The 16,730-nt window shown below is 46.3% G+C and overlaps 1 protein-coding gene across 4 annotated transcripts in view; it reads left to right on the top strand.

Annotated features, from left to right (window-relative positions):
- The window catches only part of Npsr1 (neuropeptide S receptor 1), a 163,414-nt gene that overhangs the window by 139,916 nt on the left and 6,768 nt on the right, over positions 1 to 16,730 (top strand). For all 4 annotated transcript variants that reach the window (XM_063233860.1, XM_063233859.1, XM_063233858.1 and 1 more), the window contains 2 exons: positions 6,256 to 6,332; positions 16,482 to 16,568. In XM_063233860.1, coding sequence (XP_063089930.1) covers positions 6,256 to 6,332; positions 16,482 to 16,568 — 164 coding nt within the window. The remainder of the gene's footprint in view (positions 1 to 6,255; positions 6,333 to 16,481; positions 16,569 to 16,730) is intronic.

Raw genomic sequence — 16,730 nt, 5'->3', positions numbered from 1 at the left:
GGAGGAGATTTCCATGTCACACGTGCATGGGCTGCATGGAACCTGTGCCTTTGGTGTCCTCGCACCTGCCATGGTGTGGCACACAACGTGCAGGGAGGAGATCAGTCTTTGGGCTTAGATGTTGTGAACAGCGCCCTGGTAAAAACCCTCTTGATGAAAGGCATTCGTGACTGTCTGATTGTTTCCTCTGAAGACATTTGTGGAACTTCAACATCAAAGACAATGTTCCTTCTAAGACGTTTGATGAAAGTTCACAAACTACCCCATAGAAAAGGTATTGTCTATGAGGTTAAGAAAATGTATCTCACTGTTTTAGTTTTGGTTTTGTTATGGTACTGGGGGACTGAATTTAAGGCTTTCACAGAGCTACACCATTATTTTTCAGTTTTTATTTTGAGATAGGGTCTCACTAATTGACTAACTTTCCCAGGCTGGACTTGAACTTGCAGTCCTCCTACCTCAACTTCCCAGAGTGCAGGGGCTACAGACGTGAGACACCATGCCCAGCTTCTGATTGTTTTAATAGTCATTTCTTCAATTATTAAACTGGGTGAATATTTTTCAAGTGTCCCCTGACACTATAGGAATCTCCTCCTCTTTTGGTCATCTTCAGTCTCCTAAAGTACTGGAAGTGGGGGAGCACCCTACAGGACACTGTTCAAAGCCTGGCCCACTTGGCCTAGGGCTCAGAGAAGCTGAATGGCTGGTTCCTTTGTGGGTCACACCAGGTAACCCCGACAGCTGAGCCTCCAGCTCTTCTCTGAGCAAGTGCTCCCCATTCTTTATGAGTCAGAAAATTAACATGCATGTTTTATTTCAACTGCCTTCTTCCACCAAACCATAGCTGTCAGGATGCTTGAACAGGTGCCAGGGTGCTTGAATTAGAGGTAAAGGTGCTGCAGGGGGGAGGTAAAGAGTAGCGAATCAGAGGTGAGTCACAGCAATGTAAGAAGGCCCTTGGAGGAGGAGAGGAACCAGCCATTTGTTTGCTGATTAATGGAAATGATGCTAAAAGCAGATTACCTGGGTTCTCAAATGCCTACCTAACACAGGCCTCCCCAGGCTTCTCTCCACCCTGGGAAACCTGAGAATTCGGCTTGACCTCCCTGGACGTTGAGCTTCCCTGAGGCACATCAGGGAAGCCAGAGCAGAGCTGGTTTCTCTCTAGGCAGGCGGCTCCACCTGGGAACAGGGGCATCTGGCTAGGGGTCTCCCCTCTAACAAGAGCCTAGAATAGTTCTGGAATTACATGTCTCTCCGCTCTAACACTCAGGACTTCTTTTACCAGGCAGGCCGAGAAGGAGGAAGGCAATGCAGGAAGAGCTGTGTGCTGTCTGTGTGTGAATGCAGATGTCACTGTTCCATCAATGACTCAACTGGGCTCCTGGGACCAAGCTGCAGAGACTGACAGCTTAGGCAATCATTGCTTTTCTGGGTCACAGCAGCTGCAGGGCTCCGAAATCCATGGGGGCTGACTGCTTGTTGCAGAGGAGGGTGCTGTCCCTGGTGTCATTGATTCCCTTGAGCTGTGTTTGTTTTATGGCTGTCTCATTGGTTTCTCGTCCTCCTATTATGAGATAAAGGTCAAGGTGGGGAAAATTCACACCCACTAGGTGCAATGAGCAAGCAGGAATAAGTTAGGACACAGACATTAGTCACGGAGCACTGGCTAGTGACTGTGAGGAAAAGCCATTGAGCTGTTTGAGAAGTGGAAATCAGAGCATGAGAAAGCCCCCTGTTGGGCTGGTCTCTGTGGAGGACAAAGACTCCGTAGATAACAGACTCTCGGGACATGGCCAGCAGTCCAGGGAAAGGAGAATAACAAGGGCCTCAGTCTATCAGTCCATCTGGAAAGGAGGTGACATCTTACCTGCTGTGGCCCAAGAGGAGGAGAGAGGAAGGTCTGTCCTGGTCGACAGTGGGGCTGATTTGCAGCATACATTCCACTGGCCACCCCCCACCACCTTGGTGTGGGAACTGCTCAGCAACAGCCACAGGGTCCAGTCCTGGCCAATGTGATGCAAGGTGGTATCTCCTGAACTCTGGAAAGGCTTCCCCAGTCTTAATAAAGGAGTTAGGGAGCCTTTACGGCGCACAGCACCATGTTAGCAGACGGAGTTAATGAGACTAGGCCCTAAAGCACTGTACAAGGGACCAGCACACAGCAGGGCTGGCCGTGATGGCTCGTCCCTGACTTCCCCCTCTGAGTGCTTGGCTGAGAGGTGACACACACTTGGGTTCCAGCTCAGCAGTCCTGATCCAGATGGCATGGGATTCTTCTGAGCTTCTTCTCTCTGCCTTGGCATCAGTCACTCTACCACATAAAGAGCTGGAGAAAAACCAAGGATGGGGGGATGGACACACATTCCACACTTGCAAATGCCTTTCCCCAGGTCCCAATGCCACCTGGCAGCCAGGGCCACCACAAGAGAACAGTTGAGCACATGCACAGGACCCTGGATGGAAAGGTAGATCTCTGGATGGGAAGATAGATCTCTTCCTCCCTTCTGCCCACCCCTGTCCTCAGAGGCTGTGCTGTAAGCTCTGGTCTTGAACACTCTTCCAAGACTGTCCAACTCAGATAAAAGTGTATTCTTGTGCATTTATCTTTATCACAGATTAAAACACATTACTACACACTGTCTGAAATTTGATCTCAGCTGAAACCTCCCCTTCTCTGAGATGGCTTCCTAGACCCCCAGAACAAATCATCCTCCTATCATACTCTTGTACCACTTACATTTTATCTTCTCAGGACTTCATCTCTTTGCAATAGTTTTTGTGTCTTCATTTTATCATTGTAGCCCCAAATAAACTTTTCTGCTTGCCTATTGCAGTGTTCATGGTGGGGCAGCCAGTGTTGGAACAAAGTAGGTGGTGTCAACCTACACAGTCTGAAGTGAAAAGCGAGATGGGTCTGACCAGGAAGGATCCTCAATGTTTTCTGAAGTGTCTGGCCAATCCCCTGCTGCACAGTGTGCAAGGTCCGGTGAGCTCTCCAGTGTGCAGCTAGTATCATTGCCCAGCCCAAGGCGGGTCAGGGCAGCCATGGGCAGAGATGGGGCCACAGACCCCTCTGGCTCTGAAGTCTTCTTGTGCCAAGGCTGAGATGCGTAACCCTCAAGCTCCAACCCTGTGCTGACCCTTGGGGACCCTGTGGGAACACTTGAGGTCTGAGCACAGCACCCTGCATTGCTTCCTGGATTGGTCCAGAACAAAAGACTCAGGAGCCGGCCTCAGTATCCTCCTGAGACAGTCCTGGGAGCCTGGCTCTGGTGATAGGCCCTCCTCCTGTCCCACCACCGTATACTGCCTCTATGAATGATGGGAAGGAACATACATATGTTTAGATGGTCTTCTAAGAATTGGTGACTGAAGCAGTAAGTTAAGGAAGGGCTACTTTCTTCAATGGAAAGATCCTTCAAGTTCTAGATGTCTAAAAAGCTTCCAGAAAACCTAAGCCTGATGAGAGAGTGAAGAGAGATCAAAGACACAGTATAAATCATATCCAAGTCAGTGAAGATGCTTTTCTATTCTGGGACAGAACTACTATATTTCCAGCAGTAGGTTACTTGGCCTTTTATATCTGTCCACCACGCGGGTACATGATGACATATTTCCCAGGCATGAAGAACCCAAGGATGGGGAGCAGAGCAGCATGGAAAGGTTTCACAGCAACATGATCTTTGAAGAATGAACTGAAAAAGAATGGAAATGGGTTCTGGAGAAGGGTGAAGCAGATGAAGAGGGGTGGGGAGCCCTGGGACTCACTTTTACTGACCATCCATGGAACAGGGAGCTTGGCTTCAGGCCCAGCTCAGGTTGCCTGCTCTGTGGACAGCTTGGCAAGGAGAAAGCTGTGTCCAGACACAGGGGATCACAGGAGTAAAGAGGAGAATGGTACATATGAGGAAGCAGAGGAAGACTGGGGAGGCCTGATTGCTGTGCGTCTCCTAGGACTGTGGGCTGTGGGGTGAAGTGGGAGGTTGAGCAGGAGAACAGCAGCCCCAGCTCTGAGGGTGGCCCTGGCATTGTAGATGGGGACATAGATGTGCAAGGGGATCATGGCAATAGTCAGGCAGGAGGCGGAAAGTGTATAAGGGGCACGCATTTTGACAGCACCTAAGTTAAAACTGGATGACGCAGAGGCTAGCATGGCCCTGTACCAGGGAAACCCACAACAGTATGGAGCACTGCATGTTCTTGCATTAAGGGGGACAGTTTCATTCAGGGAAGATGAAAAGCTGTGGAGATGGATGGTGGTGAAGGTCACACAATATTGCAGAGACACCAAATGCTACAGAACTGTGCAACTAAAATGGTGAAAATGCTAAGTACTACATAGCATACTTAGCAATAAAAGAAGTGATCCAAAGAAGGAAGAGAGGTTGTTTGCACTCACACTGAAGAGGAGAGATGGGAGGAAGGTCCAGCTCATGGAGTCAATTTCAAGGGACCATCTGCAATGCTTGCTGTGCAGGGAAGAATGAGGAAGCAGCAGACAAGGATGACACCAGGGCCCTGTGGTGCAGGGCAGCCACGTCCTGGGAAGTAGGTTGGTTTGGGCAATAATTCATGAGGACCCAGGAGCAACCCTTTGCCAAGGAGCAGGGCCATGTCCTGGCTCTCCACTCGCCATCTGAATAGTCCTAGGCAGAAAAAAATTTCTAATTCATAGGATTCTCCTTAGCTCTTCCACGGTATGTATGGTTGATAATCAATTAATATCTGAGCTATTGATCAGTGAAGTATGATTAATGTTTCCTGGAAGAGGGAAACTTAGCCTTGTATTTCATTTATCCAGGAAAGGAGTTTAAGTGATCTAAGAGATATTTGATTGAGCGAGAAGAAGAAACTCACTAATAACATTTTTTCTCATTTTTTTCCTTAATGGAGGTATATAAATTACAGAAAAGTTCCAGGAAGGTGTACAAGAAGGAACAGAGTGTTTCAAAAGAGGCCCGAAGCTTCCCCAGGGCACTGAGAGGAGACTGCTGAGAAGGAACGGGAAATGCAGGAGGGAGTGGAGGGTTTTAACACAGTCATTAATTAAATTATAGTCTAACGATCATTAAAAGCAATTAATGCGTTGCCAGTTACTGCAAACTGGAGCTCTGTTTCTTTTTTCTTTCAACTAGTAATTCTCAAGAGAAAAAAAAAAAATTACACAGTTCTGAAATAAAGCAGCGCTTTGTTCCAAAGTTTCTTAGTTTAGGTAATTAAATTTGAAACGTCAAATAACATTTGGAAAGGTCTAAGTTTTATATTTAACAAAGGGGAAGCGGAATCCGCAATGTGCTGATGTGTGCAAATCATTAACACCCTGTTAAGCACAGATTATATCATCCAAGTGTCGGTGTGATGGGATGTGAAAAACAGGCAAAAAGGGCACAAAAAAGGGAGTTACACTTTTAGGTCTCCACAGATTTGCAAGTACTATGCCTAACACTCTAAATTGTAGCACATTGGACACAAAGAATTCAAGAGGTTGGTGTTATTCGTCCCCTTTTATAGAATCTCAGCTAAGGCTCGGTGCATCCATTAGCTATTACTGTGTAACAAATGATCACAAACTCAGTGACCTAAACAATGATACTCATGCTATCTGCAGTGTCGGTGGGTTGGGGTTCTGGACAGGGCCTAACTGAGTCCCCACTTAAGTACAGTGGCCATCCAAGTGTCTTTAGGGCTGGGCTGAGGGTCATCAGCTGAAAGAAGGATCTTTCCAAATCTTTGTGATCCTTAGCAGATTTCATTTCTTGGAGGTCACAGCCCTTAGGGCAACTGGCTCCTTCCTGACAAGGCAGGTATTGCAACCTACATAATCCCATGTACCTCTCTGGTTTCATCGGAAGCAAGCCCTGGGCCCTGTCCAGACTTGAAGGAGAAGATTACCTGTAGGCATGGATTCAGGAGGCCGAGACACAGGGGCCCCCCAGAAAGAGTGCCCAGTGTCAAGGTCCTACTGCAAGTGCACAGCCGAGGACACTAACTCTGAGGGCTGCTTGGATTCCAATTATGCTTTCCCTCTTCTCACCTGGGCTACTCGCCTTGCCCAGGTCCTGCCTCCTCACTGCAGAAACAGGGGCTCCCTCTGACTGATCTCTGTGGTCTTCCCCATTCCAGCCAAGATGGGGACAGCATGACCAAGACGCCGTGCTTCCCTTCTTCCCCTCAGAGAGATGAAATGGTCTGTCTCCTATGTCCTTCATGTAGGGGTCCACTGGCCATGTCACACCTTTCCTCTCTCTGCAGCATCATCTACAGCATTGTGATCAGAACCATCTGGATGAAAAGCAAAGCTCCTGAGACAGTGATCTCCAACTACTCAGGTAAGTCCAGGGCACTGGCCTGGCTACTTGCTGGTGTTTGCTCCTGGCCGGTTTTTCTCTGGCAACCATGAGCTGAGGCTTCCTGGATTACCAGCCTATGGGTTGATCACCTGACCCCTCAAGCTGTTCCAGTAGACTCTGTCCTGGCTTCTTGCCCCCCTGAGAATCAAGAGAAGGCAGGAGGCCTCTGGAGCTGGCCAAGCTGTTTCATCAGAGTCCTCCAAAGCAGCCTATGAACCAAGATGGTGTCTCCCCAGTCTCAGATCAGCCAGACATACCTACAGGATAGAGATAGATGTACCATTGCCCAAGGACAGCATGGCAGCCCACAGACCCAAGGGCTTGCATTTACGATGAGCAACCCTGCTGCCTGTCCAAAGAACAATCCTGGGCCATGAGGAGTTAAGCAGCCTTCTGCTGTCCCTGTGCACCAGTCCCTAAGGTCCCCTTCTATACCTGTCACCATTCCACATCCAAGATCATGAGCGTGGGCACCTCCTATGCAGCTCTGAGACCTAGAGTTTGCTGTGCCTCTTAGGCAAGGCTCCAGGGCCTAACTCCTGTCACTGGAGAAATGTAGCAGTCTCCACCCAGAAAAGGGAGAGAGGGCCGGGGGCTTGGTAGTCATTACAGTGGGGTAATTCTACAGCGTGAGACAGGCTCTACCAGGCTCTTCCTTTCCTCAAGCTCACACAACAGGATGTGCACACACCAAACATACACAAGTACACAAGCCTTCATATACCCAGGCACACATACATGGATACACTCTGTACACCCACTTGCCATCAACAAAGGCAGCAAGCTACAACCCAAACATTCAGAGTAAAAAGAGCTCATTTATGTCCTACATGGGCCATTATGAGCTGTGCCATATTGCAAAGTTACACAGGCAGTCTGGCTCCAACAGGTTGAAGTGGGGGCCTGGACAAGACACCCCGGAAGGCCGTGTGTAATGAGACTTGCAGCTAACAGCAGGTGTGTGACCAAGATGGAGTTTATTTTATCCGCTGCATAGGTAATTTTTCCATACCACGGGAGACAGCTGCCAGTGCTCATAAGGAATAGCGGGCATGAGAATCCCTGTGTGGATGGGTGGAGACCGGCGCACTGTGACTCTCACTCTGGCTTCTGTTCAGCTGTGCTCTCCCGCTCTTCAGGAGAGGTGCTGAAGACTGGGGTGACAAAGCATCTGACAGTGCAGCACAGAGACAGACAGCTGCAGCTGACGTCACGTCGGGAGACACCCTGCACACACCCCAGTTCCCTGCCTTAGTCCCCATGAGGCCCACGAGGAGGGGCCTGACTGCTTTATGTAAATAAAGAGCAGGCTTACAGGTTAAGCAATCTCATTTCTATGTGTAGCATAAGACATGACCAGGATTCAAATGCATATAGGATTGATAGAAAAGCCATGATTTCTTCTCTAAATCAGGCTGCCTTCCAGAGAGAAGAGCATTATAGAGAGGCGCCAGTGAGTAAAAGAAGAACTTAAATTAAAAAAGAAAGAAAGTAAAAAGAAGAAAAAAACAAACTGACTTTTTACCTTTTTAGTCTTTTACCTTTTACCTTTTTAGTCTGAGGATTGAACCCAAGTCCTTTTATTAAGCTGCATCTCCAGCTCTATTTTGAGACAGTCTCTGTAAGTCACTAAACTACCCAGTATGGGCTCAAACTTGCAATCCTCTTGCCTCAGCCTCCCAGAGTGCTGGGAGGTGCCTTAAGACCACCATGCTTGGCCTTACTTTTTATTAAAAATCCAAACTCAAGGTCATTGTTGTACACACACACACACATACTCACACACAACACTCCTCTAAACCTTGGCTTCCCCAGTCTCACCTGCTGATGTTTTATTTGGATCTATGTAAAACTGGAAAAGTGGGTCACCCCAGTAGGTACCTGGCCCAATTTTGTGAACATAGCTGAGGTCCTTCTATACTCTCAGACTTAGTTCAGCTTAACCCTGTCCTGATTGCTATCAATTACCCAGGCCCAGCCTGTGCTTCACTGCCTGTGGCCCTGGGATCTGACCCTCACCCTCCCCTGCACACCTCTCTGAGCCCAAGGAGCCATGCAGGACACCTCATTTCCCAAGATCACCACACTCGCCCAAGAGCAAGCAGGGCAGATGCTGTTGGAGGTGTGGGTGAGAGGTTGCCACATTCTGCCAGCCCGTCCCCACCCCATTCTCTGAAGTCCTCCCCAGTGTGGCCAAGCTCTCATGGCTTCTTCCTACAACACCTCCCCTTTCTCCCATTTTCCTGGCTTCCAGCACAGACATGGCACAAGGCACTGAGAGATTTGCTTCGGCTGATCTGGAGTGTGACGACCATTTCTCCAGAGGTGGAAATGTCACAGCTGGTCTTACTGTTTAATGCAACTCTGTGTATCTATCAGAACTAAGTCTAGCAGCTCTTCCAGGAGTGCCAGAGTCCTCCTTCTGGAACGACACCAGCTGCTATTCTCAAAAGATCACGTCATGCCCGAGTTGCCTTCTCAAATGGAACCCACACGACTCCCTATCTGTCACAGCAGCCAAGTGGCTCTGGAGTTGGCTGGCAGATATCTTAGGAGCTCCAGCCACACAGGCACACCAGGATCATTGCTCATCAGTGAGGGGACATTAGCAATGATTAGTGTGAACAGAAGCTTGCTTTGTAAACACTGCCTGCAACATTCACACCCTCCTACTGTGAGAACCAGTCATCTTGGTGAAAAATTTATTTTCTCCCACTCCTAGGCTAACTAAAAGAAAAAAGACTGATTCATGAATGATCTAGGCACTTTCCCAGAGTGGGCATATGGGATGATAGACAGACTAAAATCTTGCACATTGTATTTCATAAAGGAATATACTCCTGCTGCCCAGGGTATCTGTTTTTGTTAGCTGGAACCCTTCTGCATGGGCAGGAGCTAGGGAGGTACATTACATGGCACACAAAGCATTACTATGTGCATAGGATTCGTTCCAGCCATCGTGGATTGGCAGATGTGATGTGAGCTATGAGATACCCAAATTGCATGTTTCAAATTAGGTAAGACACAGTGGGATGGAGATAAAGCTGTGGATTAGAAACTGGGTTAGAATCATTTCACTTTCTAGCTTAACAAATTTAAGAGGATGCCATTACTTGCTCTCAGGATCAGCTTCCTCATCAGTAACTGATAAAATGGTTTCTCTGCAAACAACCATAATGAACAAAATGCACACAAGAAAAATATAAAGCCAGGCATGGTGGTGCATGCCTATAATCACAGCATTCTGGAGGCCTGAGGCAGGATGATTGCAAACTCAAAGCCATCCTGGGTAACTTAGCACCTTAGCAAGACCCTGTCTCAAAATAAAAAGCAAGGAAAGGGCTGGGGTTGTAGCTGAATCCTAAGACCCTTACTCTGATTCCCAGCATTGAGAAAATGAAAAATATAAAGGTACAAATAACTAATGATTATAACTATCTGTTGATAGATCCAGTATCATAAAGATATTGACTCTATTCAGCTAATCCACAAGCTAACACAATTCTAATAAAAAGTGAATTGTTACATGTTGCTGAGCTTAACAAGATGCTTTATTTAAAATATAACAAAAAAGATGTAAAAGCCAAGAGCATCCCAGGCATTCCTGCATAAGGAGAGCAGTATAGGAGAGGCTGGCTATGCCAAATGTTAATACTTGGTATAGAGTCAGTGGTTAATAGAGCATAGTGCTGGCACAACACAATAGACAAATAGAAATACTATAAAACAGCCCCCCACACACCTATACAGTGTGTCCCCAACTTGCAAACCAGCTCTGTCCTGGGAGGATGTTTGTAAGTTGGATTCATTCATGATCCAACAAAGCAAGTCTTACACAGTGCACCTGTGAATCTTATACACTACACCTATAAAAGTTCACAGCTCAAGTGTTTGTAAGTCAGGGACTGCTGCATTTATGTCATAATATCACAAGGAAAGAAATGAAATTTAATCTTCACCTCAGTTCATAGACAAAACGGGCTCTAAGGGAACTAGAAGCTTAAATGTGAAAAATAAGATTTTGAAGGCTTTAAAACAAAAAGTAAGATGATACCTTCATGAAAGATACCTGCTACATTAAATTACAAAGACAGCATAAATTTGACTCTGTTAAATTTAACTCTGTTAACACGTGAAACATCACACCTACAAGCTAGGAGAAGTCATTAGCAATATGTACACCTGAGAAAAGACTAGCATACTAAATATATAAAGAACTCCTCAAAGTCAACATTAAAAGACACTCTTTAAAAGACTAATCCATTTTTTAAAATCAGTAAAACACCAGTGAGCATTTTACAGAAAAGTAAGCAGGAACAGCCAAAATTAAGATTTACAACTTACTGGCAAGCAACGATGTATAGCTTTAATATAAATTCCCTTCCACAGAATTGGTACAATTGTAAAAATTTATTAACTCAAAGATCTGGCAAAGATGGAGATCACATGGTTTATACTTTAACTTGACATCTCAAGAACTTAGTAAACTTATCATCTATTTGCTTCTAGTCAATCTTAGAGCAACTATAGACAAAAGTCTTTCTTAATGCAATTCAGGTTTTAAATTTTTTTTAGAATTTTGGGTCTACTTTCTTCTTGCTTTTCACACCCAATCCTGTCTCTCAACTCTGTGGACACTAGCTTGAGTCTATCTGAAAAAAAAAATCACCATTCTTAGTCTGATCTCTATTTCAAGGACAAATCTTAAAGGCTGTTTTCCCATTAAAAATCTCTGCACGTACAGTTCAATGAGGACAGGGCCATTTTCATAGGCTGGGGTCTGCACTCCTGAAAAAGGCTCCTGTGTGTTTTAATGCTCTGGTTACGTTTTCACTTTTTACCTGGTCACACATAGTACGTAGTTGGTTCTGTTGGAGACCAGAAGCAGTCGATATTTGAAACGCTACAAGATCCCAAATTTGAGGGCTTTCTCTAAGTCCTTTTTATTTCTGCCATAAGCCAGCAAAGCCTTGTCTAAGCTTCCGCCTTTTTTTTTTTTTTTTTTTTTTTCAGTTCCTTGTTACACAGCTTGTAACAGTCAATATGCTGCGCGTGTTAACACTCAGTTTACCACTCCATCTCTGGCCTGGGCTCAGTGAGTCTGTGGTCTGTCTGCCCAGTAATATCTGTGGTTCTTCCAACGCAATAAGGGCCACCAACTTTCCAGCTTCCAGCCTCAGCTCCCTGGCCCTAGCCACCTGCCCTCTCAGCCGGGGCTACCTTTCACTTTGTATTAGACAGCGTTACCTAGAAGGCCCCAATTCCTGCTGTAGTGGGCAAATGTTAGCAGCAGTGTAAAACCCAAACTATCAAAAGCATTATCACAACATAAGTTTATTTCTTGCTCAGTTAAAGTCAAATTGGCAGTAAAGTCCAAAAGGAAGGACATTGTTCCATATGGTTATTTAGAAACTCAAGTTGGTAGAAATTCTGCCACATTTACTAAAGGATTACCAAGATGTTCCTCAACATCTACAGCCAACAGGCAGGGGTGTGAGAGAAGAGCAGAGAATTCTCAGGGGCTCATTTGGGCCAGGTATGGGGAGATAGACATTGGTTCTTCTTGTTTCCATTGAGCAAAATTTCATCACATGACTACTCCTTGCCTAAAGGAAACCTGGGAACTGTAGTCCAGCTCTGTACCCAGAAGGAAAGGGCTCTGGTAGACAGCTCATCAGATTCTGCAAGTATCTCAGGCCTGTCAGGGTCCTAGATTCTCCTGAGCTACAGAGCAGAGGTACAGAAACTGCAGAGTTATCTGACACTGCCTCACACGTGGCTAAGACTGTCAGTTGGCACCAGGCTAAAAACTTCCCAAGAAAAGAACTCAAGATGTGCTCATCTTGAATTTTCACATATATGCAGCTGTATCCAGCTGTTGGGAGAGAGAGGCAGCATCTTATGACAGGATACAGGTGATGGGTGATAGGTTCCCTGGGGGCATGAAGGTCAAAGGGATCTGTATGTTCTGGGTCACCTGGAACCTTCCAACCAGGCTACTGCAGCCCCTGTAGGCAACTGATGATGACAAGACAGTATGTGATGTGACACACCAATGAGGTCAAATCCCAGGGGACTGAAGTGACTCTGCTACAAGCCCCATAGCAACAAGAAGAGAACAACAACCAGGAAAGAGGTCATGTCCTCAGTCCCTGGCAGAAGGACTTTGAGGGCAGATCATTCAGAGAAAAGCAGATGCTAAATAATCCACAGCCCAGGGTCATCACTGAGGCTGAACAAGTGGGTGGAAGGATAGCACCTAAGGGACAATGCCAGTGGAAGGAACTCAGAGGGTGGCTCACGGCCAGGGACAATCAAGAGCACACTGAGACACTGCTTGAGTCTACCAGAAAGATTAGAAAGTAAAAAAAAAAAAAAAACAAAAAAACAAAAACCCAAACTCCTCAGAAGGAAATGACCAGTCCTGCAGCTACAGCAGAGGTGGCCAAATGTACTAAAAACATTTACCTGATGAGTTCTGGGGGCATTCAGATTACACTGTAAATACAAAGGTCATTACTGATCAAAAATGAATTTTAAGCTTCAAAAAAACTTCAGGAGTCAGGAAAAACCATAAAATATGTTTAATTTTTTAAGCCAACCTGAGATCTGTAAGGTTTCCAACACACAAGCATGCTGGGTATAAAATCTCAGTTTACAGCTTCCTTGTTTTTAAGCGAACCACCTGTGCTTACCATGGGGCCACAGGTGGAATGGCAGGAATGATTTCTGCCTCCACTGAAAGCCTCCAGGAACCAATCATTCCAGGCTCGGTGCTCATCCCATATGAAGAATGGGCTCCCGGTCACCCTGTAGGGGGCCTGAAGACTTGGGAAAGTAAAGAGCCAGCCCATGTGGAGACATGGTTTCCGGGATGGCCCCACGAGGGGTGCACCTGGCACTGCAGCAGCCTCAGTCACTGAGCTCCCTAAGCTCAGATTTAATAAGCCCACCACCTCCAGGTTTCCTAAGCCATTAATGCTCGTTGACAGCTGCATTTTACTTCCTTTCTCTCCAGCACAGTACCAAGGCCTGAGTAGAAATAATCCTTTTATCTACCAATAAAAGAGAATTAAGGGTGTTTTGTAGCTCAGCCCTCTTTGAAGAGCCATCTTTAGAAGCCGGAGGCTTTGCATTTCCTGGAGTGGTCAGATTAAAGATGCTTTTCACTAAACTCATTGGGAGATCAGAGGCCAGGTGGTTGATTATATTGTCACCAAGTTGCCCTGTGGAAGGTATTTCCAGTTTCCATTTTAAACAGATTTTTAAGCACAAATGTCATTCTCAAAAACTTTTCTGAAAGACTGAGTAATTCTCCAAAGCCACACTGTTTAGAAACCAGCTGTTACCTAGCACCAGCAAGTGAGGCCACATTGAAAGGGTATAATTTGATCTGCTGTCATCTTCTTGCCCCCCATCGGTATAATCCCACCCTCATAGTTTTCTGCTATATCCTGATAACAACACAGTAAAGAGAAGACCTAAGGTAAAAGTTTTCTCCATAAAGAGCTCAGATTCCTACCGAAATACTGTGAAAATTGCATTCATCTCAGTTGACAAGGTAACTGATATCCCAGTATAGAGTTTGGCTCCTTAAATGTATTATCATATGTAAACTTAAAGTAATTCTGTGTGTTTGAGGTTTTACGCCTCAGCTTCTAGATGGGCTGAGGCTGGGAACACTGGGCCATTTGCCTGAGCACTCGTGGATAGAGCTGGAAGGTGTAGTCAGGGCTGACCCTGAAGCCTGGTCATTCCTAAAATTCAATCCTGGAAATCAGGTTTCTTACCTTTGACACTTTCAGCAATTTGGACTTTATAAGTATCGCAGGAGGGGTGTCCTGGGCATTGATAGAGCAGCATCTGTGACCTCTCTACACTAGATGAGTAGGAACTCCACATTGTGACAACCAAAAATCACATCCAGGTAAGGTCAAAGCCCTCTGGAAAGCGCAATTGCCCCCAGCTGAGAACTATTCCCATAGGTGTTTTTCCAGAATTTACTCTCTTACAATACCGAGGTTCTGTGGTTCTGGGAAATACAAAGAATAATTTAAAGCCTGTAATACTGTCTCAGGGTGACCTTACAATGTATACCTTAGGACATAAGAATCAACTGTTTATTAGGATTTTCGTTCTTTTCACCTAAAAATTCCTCCATTTCTGTTGTTACTGGTAATAGGCTGTCCCCTTCAGTGAGGAAATGTTCACACTGCAGAGTCCCCAGAGGCTCCCATGGCTTGCTGCAGCTGCCCCACAAGTCCAGACCAGGCTCTGTAAAGACACACAGGTCTTCCCCGGTGTGTCATAACACCGCACTACACTGTCACGCCCCACGTGCTGGTAGGATGAAGCCAAACACAGTGACTCCACATGGTTGGAATGCATCCTCCACGGTTTTTCTCTCATTTCTTGGCAGTGGCGTTCCCTCTGCCTTCCTCAGTCATATGCCCGCACCTCAGTTTTTGCCTTTGAAATCCTCTCCTGTCATTACCAGTTTACCTGGTGCTCTGCATCCCCTGGGCAGCCTTCTGGGCAGAGTTGTGGGGGTGCCACATCGTCTCCTCTGCTGGTGACTGGTCAGCATCTATGAGTCTCGCCCTCCACGTGGACAGTGTGTGATCTTCCTGCGGAGCTGGCAGCTCCTAGACAATGAGAACTCTAGCTTTCTGTTCATTCCATACATTGTGCATATACACTGTGTTGGTTGGGTAAGGCTGGGTTGGCTTAGAGATGGGACTGAATGAATAGGACAAAGGTAAATTTGGATCCATTTCTATGGAGATTACAAAAAGCTTCAAACGTGAAACCCAAACAACCCAACAGAGCACTGTGTTTAGCTGCTCTTCCTTGCCTGATGTAGGTAGGCACTGGGACAGGCCCACTGAGGTCAATTCAATGGCCCCCAGTTGTGTGAGGTGAGGGGACAGATGTCATCTTGTCCATGTTTTGTGCTCTGGGGCAGACCTGTGGCCATCTAGAGGTGTCACATGAGCTACCAGAGTAAAGACTTCCTCACAGACAAACAGTCCCGCGGCCAAAGCTTCACCCAAATTTGCCATCTCAACACTCCTTTCATTAATTTCTGTCTCACTGAGTCAACCTTAGTTTCACCAATACTTCTTCAGTGTGACACTGTGTTTACTGATTCTGCCAGCGAGTATTTATTAATCATCTGATTGATATAGGTCATGAGAGTGGCTAAATCAAATCCCTGTCCTCATCTAGCTTATATTTCAGTGGATTTTTACATTCTCCTCTCAAATGTTTTACCATCAGATGACAATCCACTGACAACTGAAGTCTTATCCAGGCTCAGATGTGGGGCAGTTTTTGATATCCCTGGTTTGGTTAGGAGCAGAGTTTCTGTGTTAGATGAAACAGTTGGTCAAGGGCCAACCAGTCTAGGAAAGTGACTTTTCCACCCCACAGGCATATCAGTCTAAATTGGGGTTTATGCCCTCCCAGGGGAAGGCTTTCAGCTCTGGGGTCATGTCGTCTAATTCCACTTACAGCTATGTCTCCAGGAAGAGTCTAGCTGTACTGGGTAAACTTCATTGTATCAACCTGATTGCACTGGGGGCCACCTAGGACATCAGTAAAGCACACTCCTGAGTGTGTCCGGGTAGGTAATGTAAACATGGCCCACAGGGCAGTGTATAACCCCTGGGTCTCTCTACTCTGCTGCTTTTCCCCTGCGATGCTCCTGCCCACTGTGAGGTAAGCAGCCTCCCTCTACCAGGCCCTTTCACCATGATGCTTTTGCATTGGAGCAACCCAAACATAGACAGAACCCTCTGAAACCATGAGCCAAATAAACCTCTCTTCCCTTAAGGTGTGAGTGACAGGTATTGTGTCCCCAACAATGAAAAGCTGACTAATCCTCTAGCCATCCCACAGGATCTGCATTTTGTACTAAATCCACTAGATGAGCAATTTCCAGCAACCAGCCCTGAGCCATGTTTGCTCTGAAAATGTCCAGGAAGGGTGTAGGCATGCAGGGTTTACATTGTTCTGCCCACACGAAAGCTGCAAGTCTATCAGTCAGTATTTCTGTTGGCAGAAACCGAAAGTGTCCCCTCCTAAACATTTCATTCTATAGCCTCTCCTCCTCGGTTTTATCTACAGATGGGAAACTGTGCACCAGCTACAACCGGGGGTTCATCTCAAAGGCAAAAGTCAAGGCCATCAAGTACAGCATCATCATTGTCCTTGGTAAGCAATATCCTTCCTTATGCTGAAGAACTGTATGAGCCTTCCAAAAGCAAACTGCTGGTGAGGCCCCACAAGAGAGGACCCAAGCGCTTTGTTCTTTCTCTGCTTGGGAAGGGATGTGTGAGACTCACTGCCCCTCTGTAGCTTCTCCAAGGGCTGACA

This window comes from Cavia porcellus, unplaced genomic scaffold, assembly GCF_034190915.1.
Source record: "Cavia porcellus strain 051 isolate PalLab524CR breed Dunkin Hartley unplaced genomic scaffold, mCavPor4.1 scaffold_23, whole genome shotgun sequence".
NCBI lineage: Eukaryota > Metazoa > Chordata > Mammalia > Rodentia > Caviidae > Cavia > Cavia porcellus.
The sequence above is the reverse complement of the archived record's forward strand: the minus strand, read 5'-3'. Positions and strand labels throughout refer to the sequence as shown.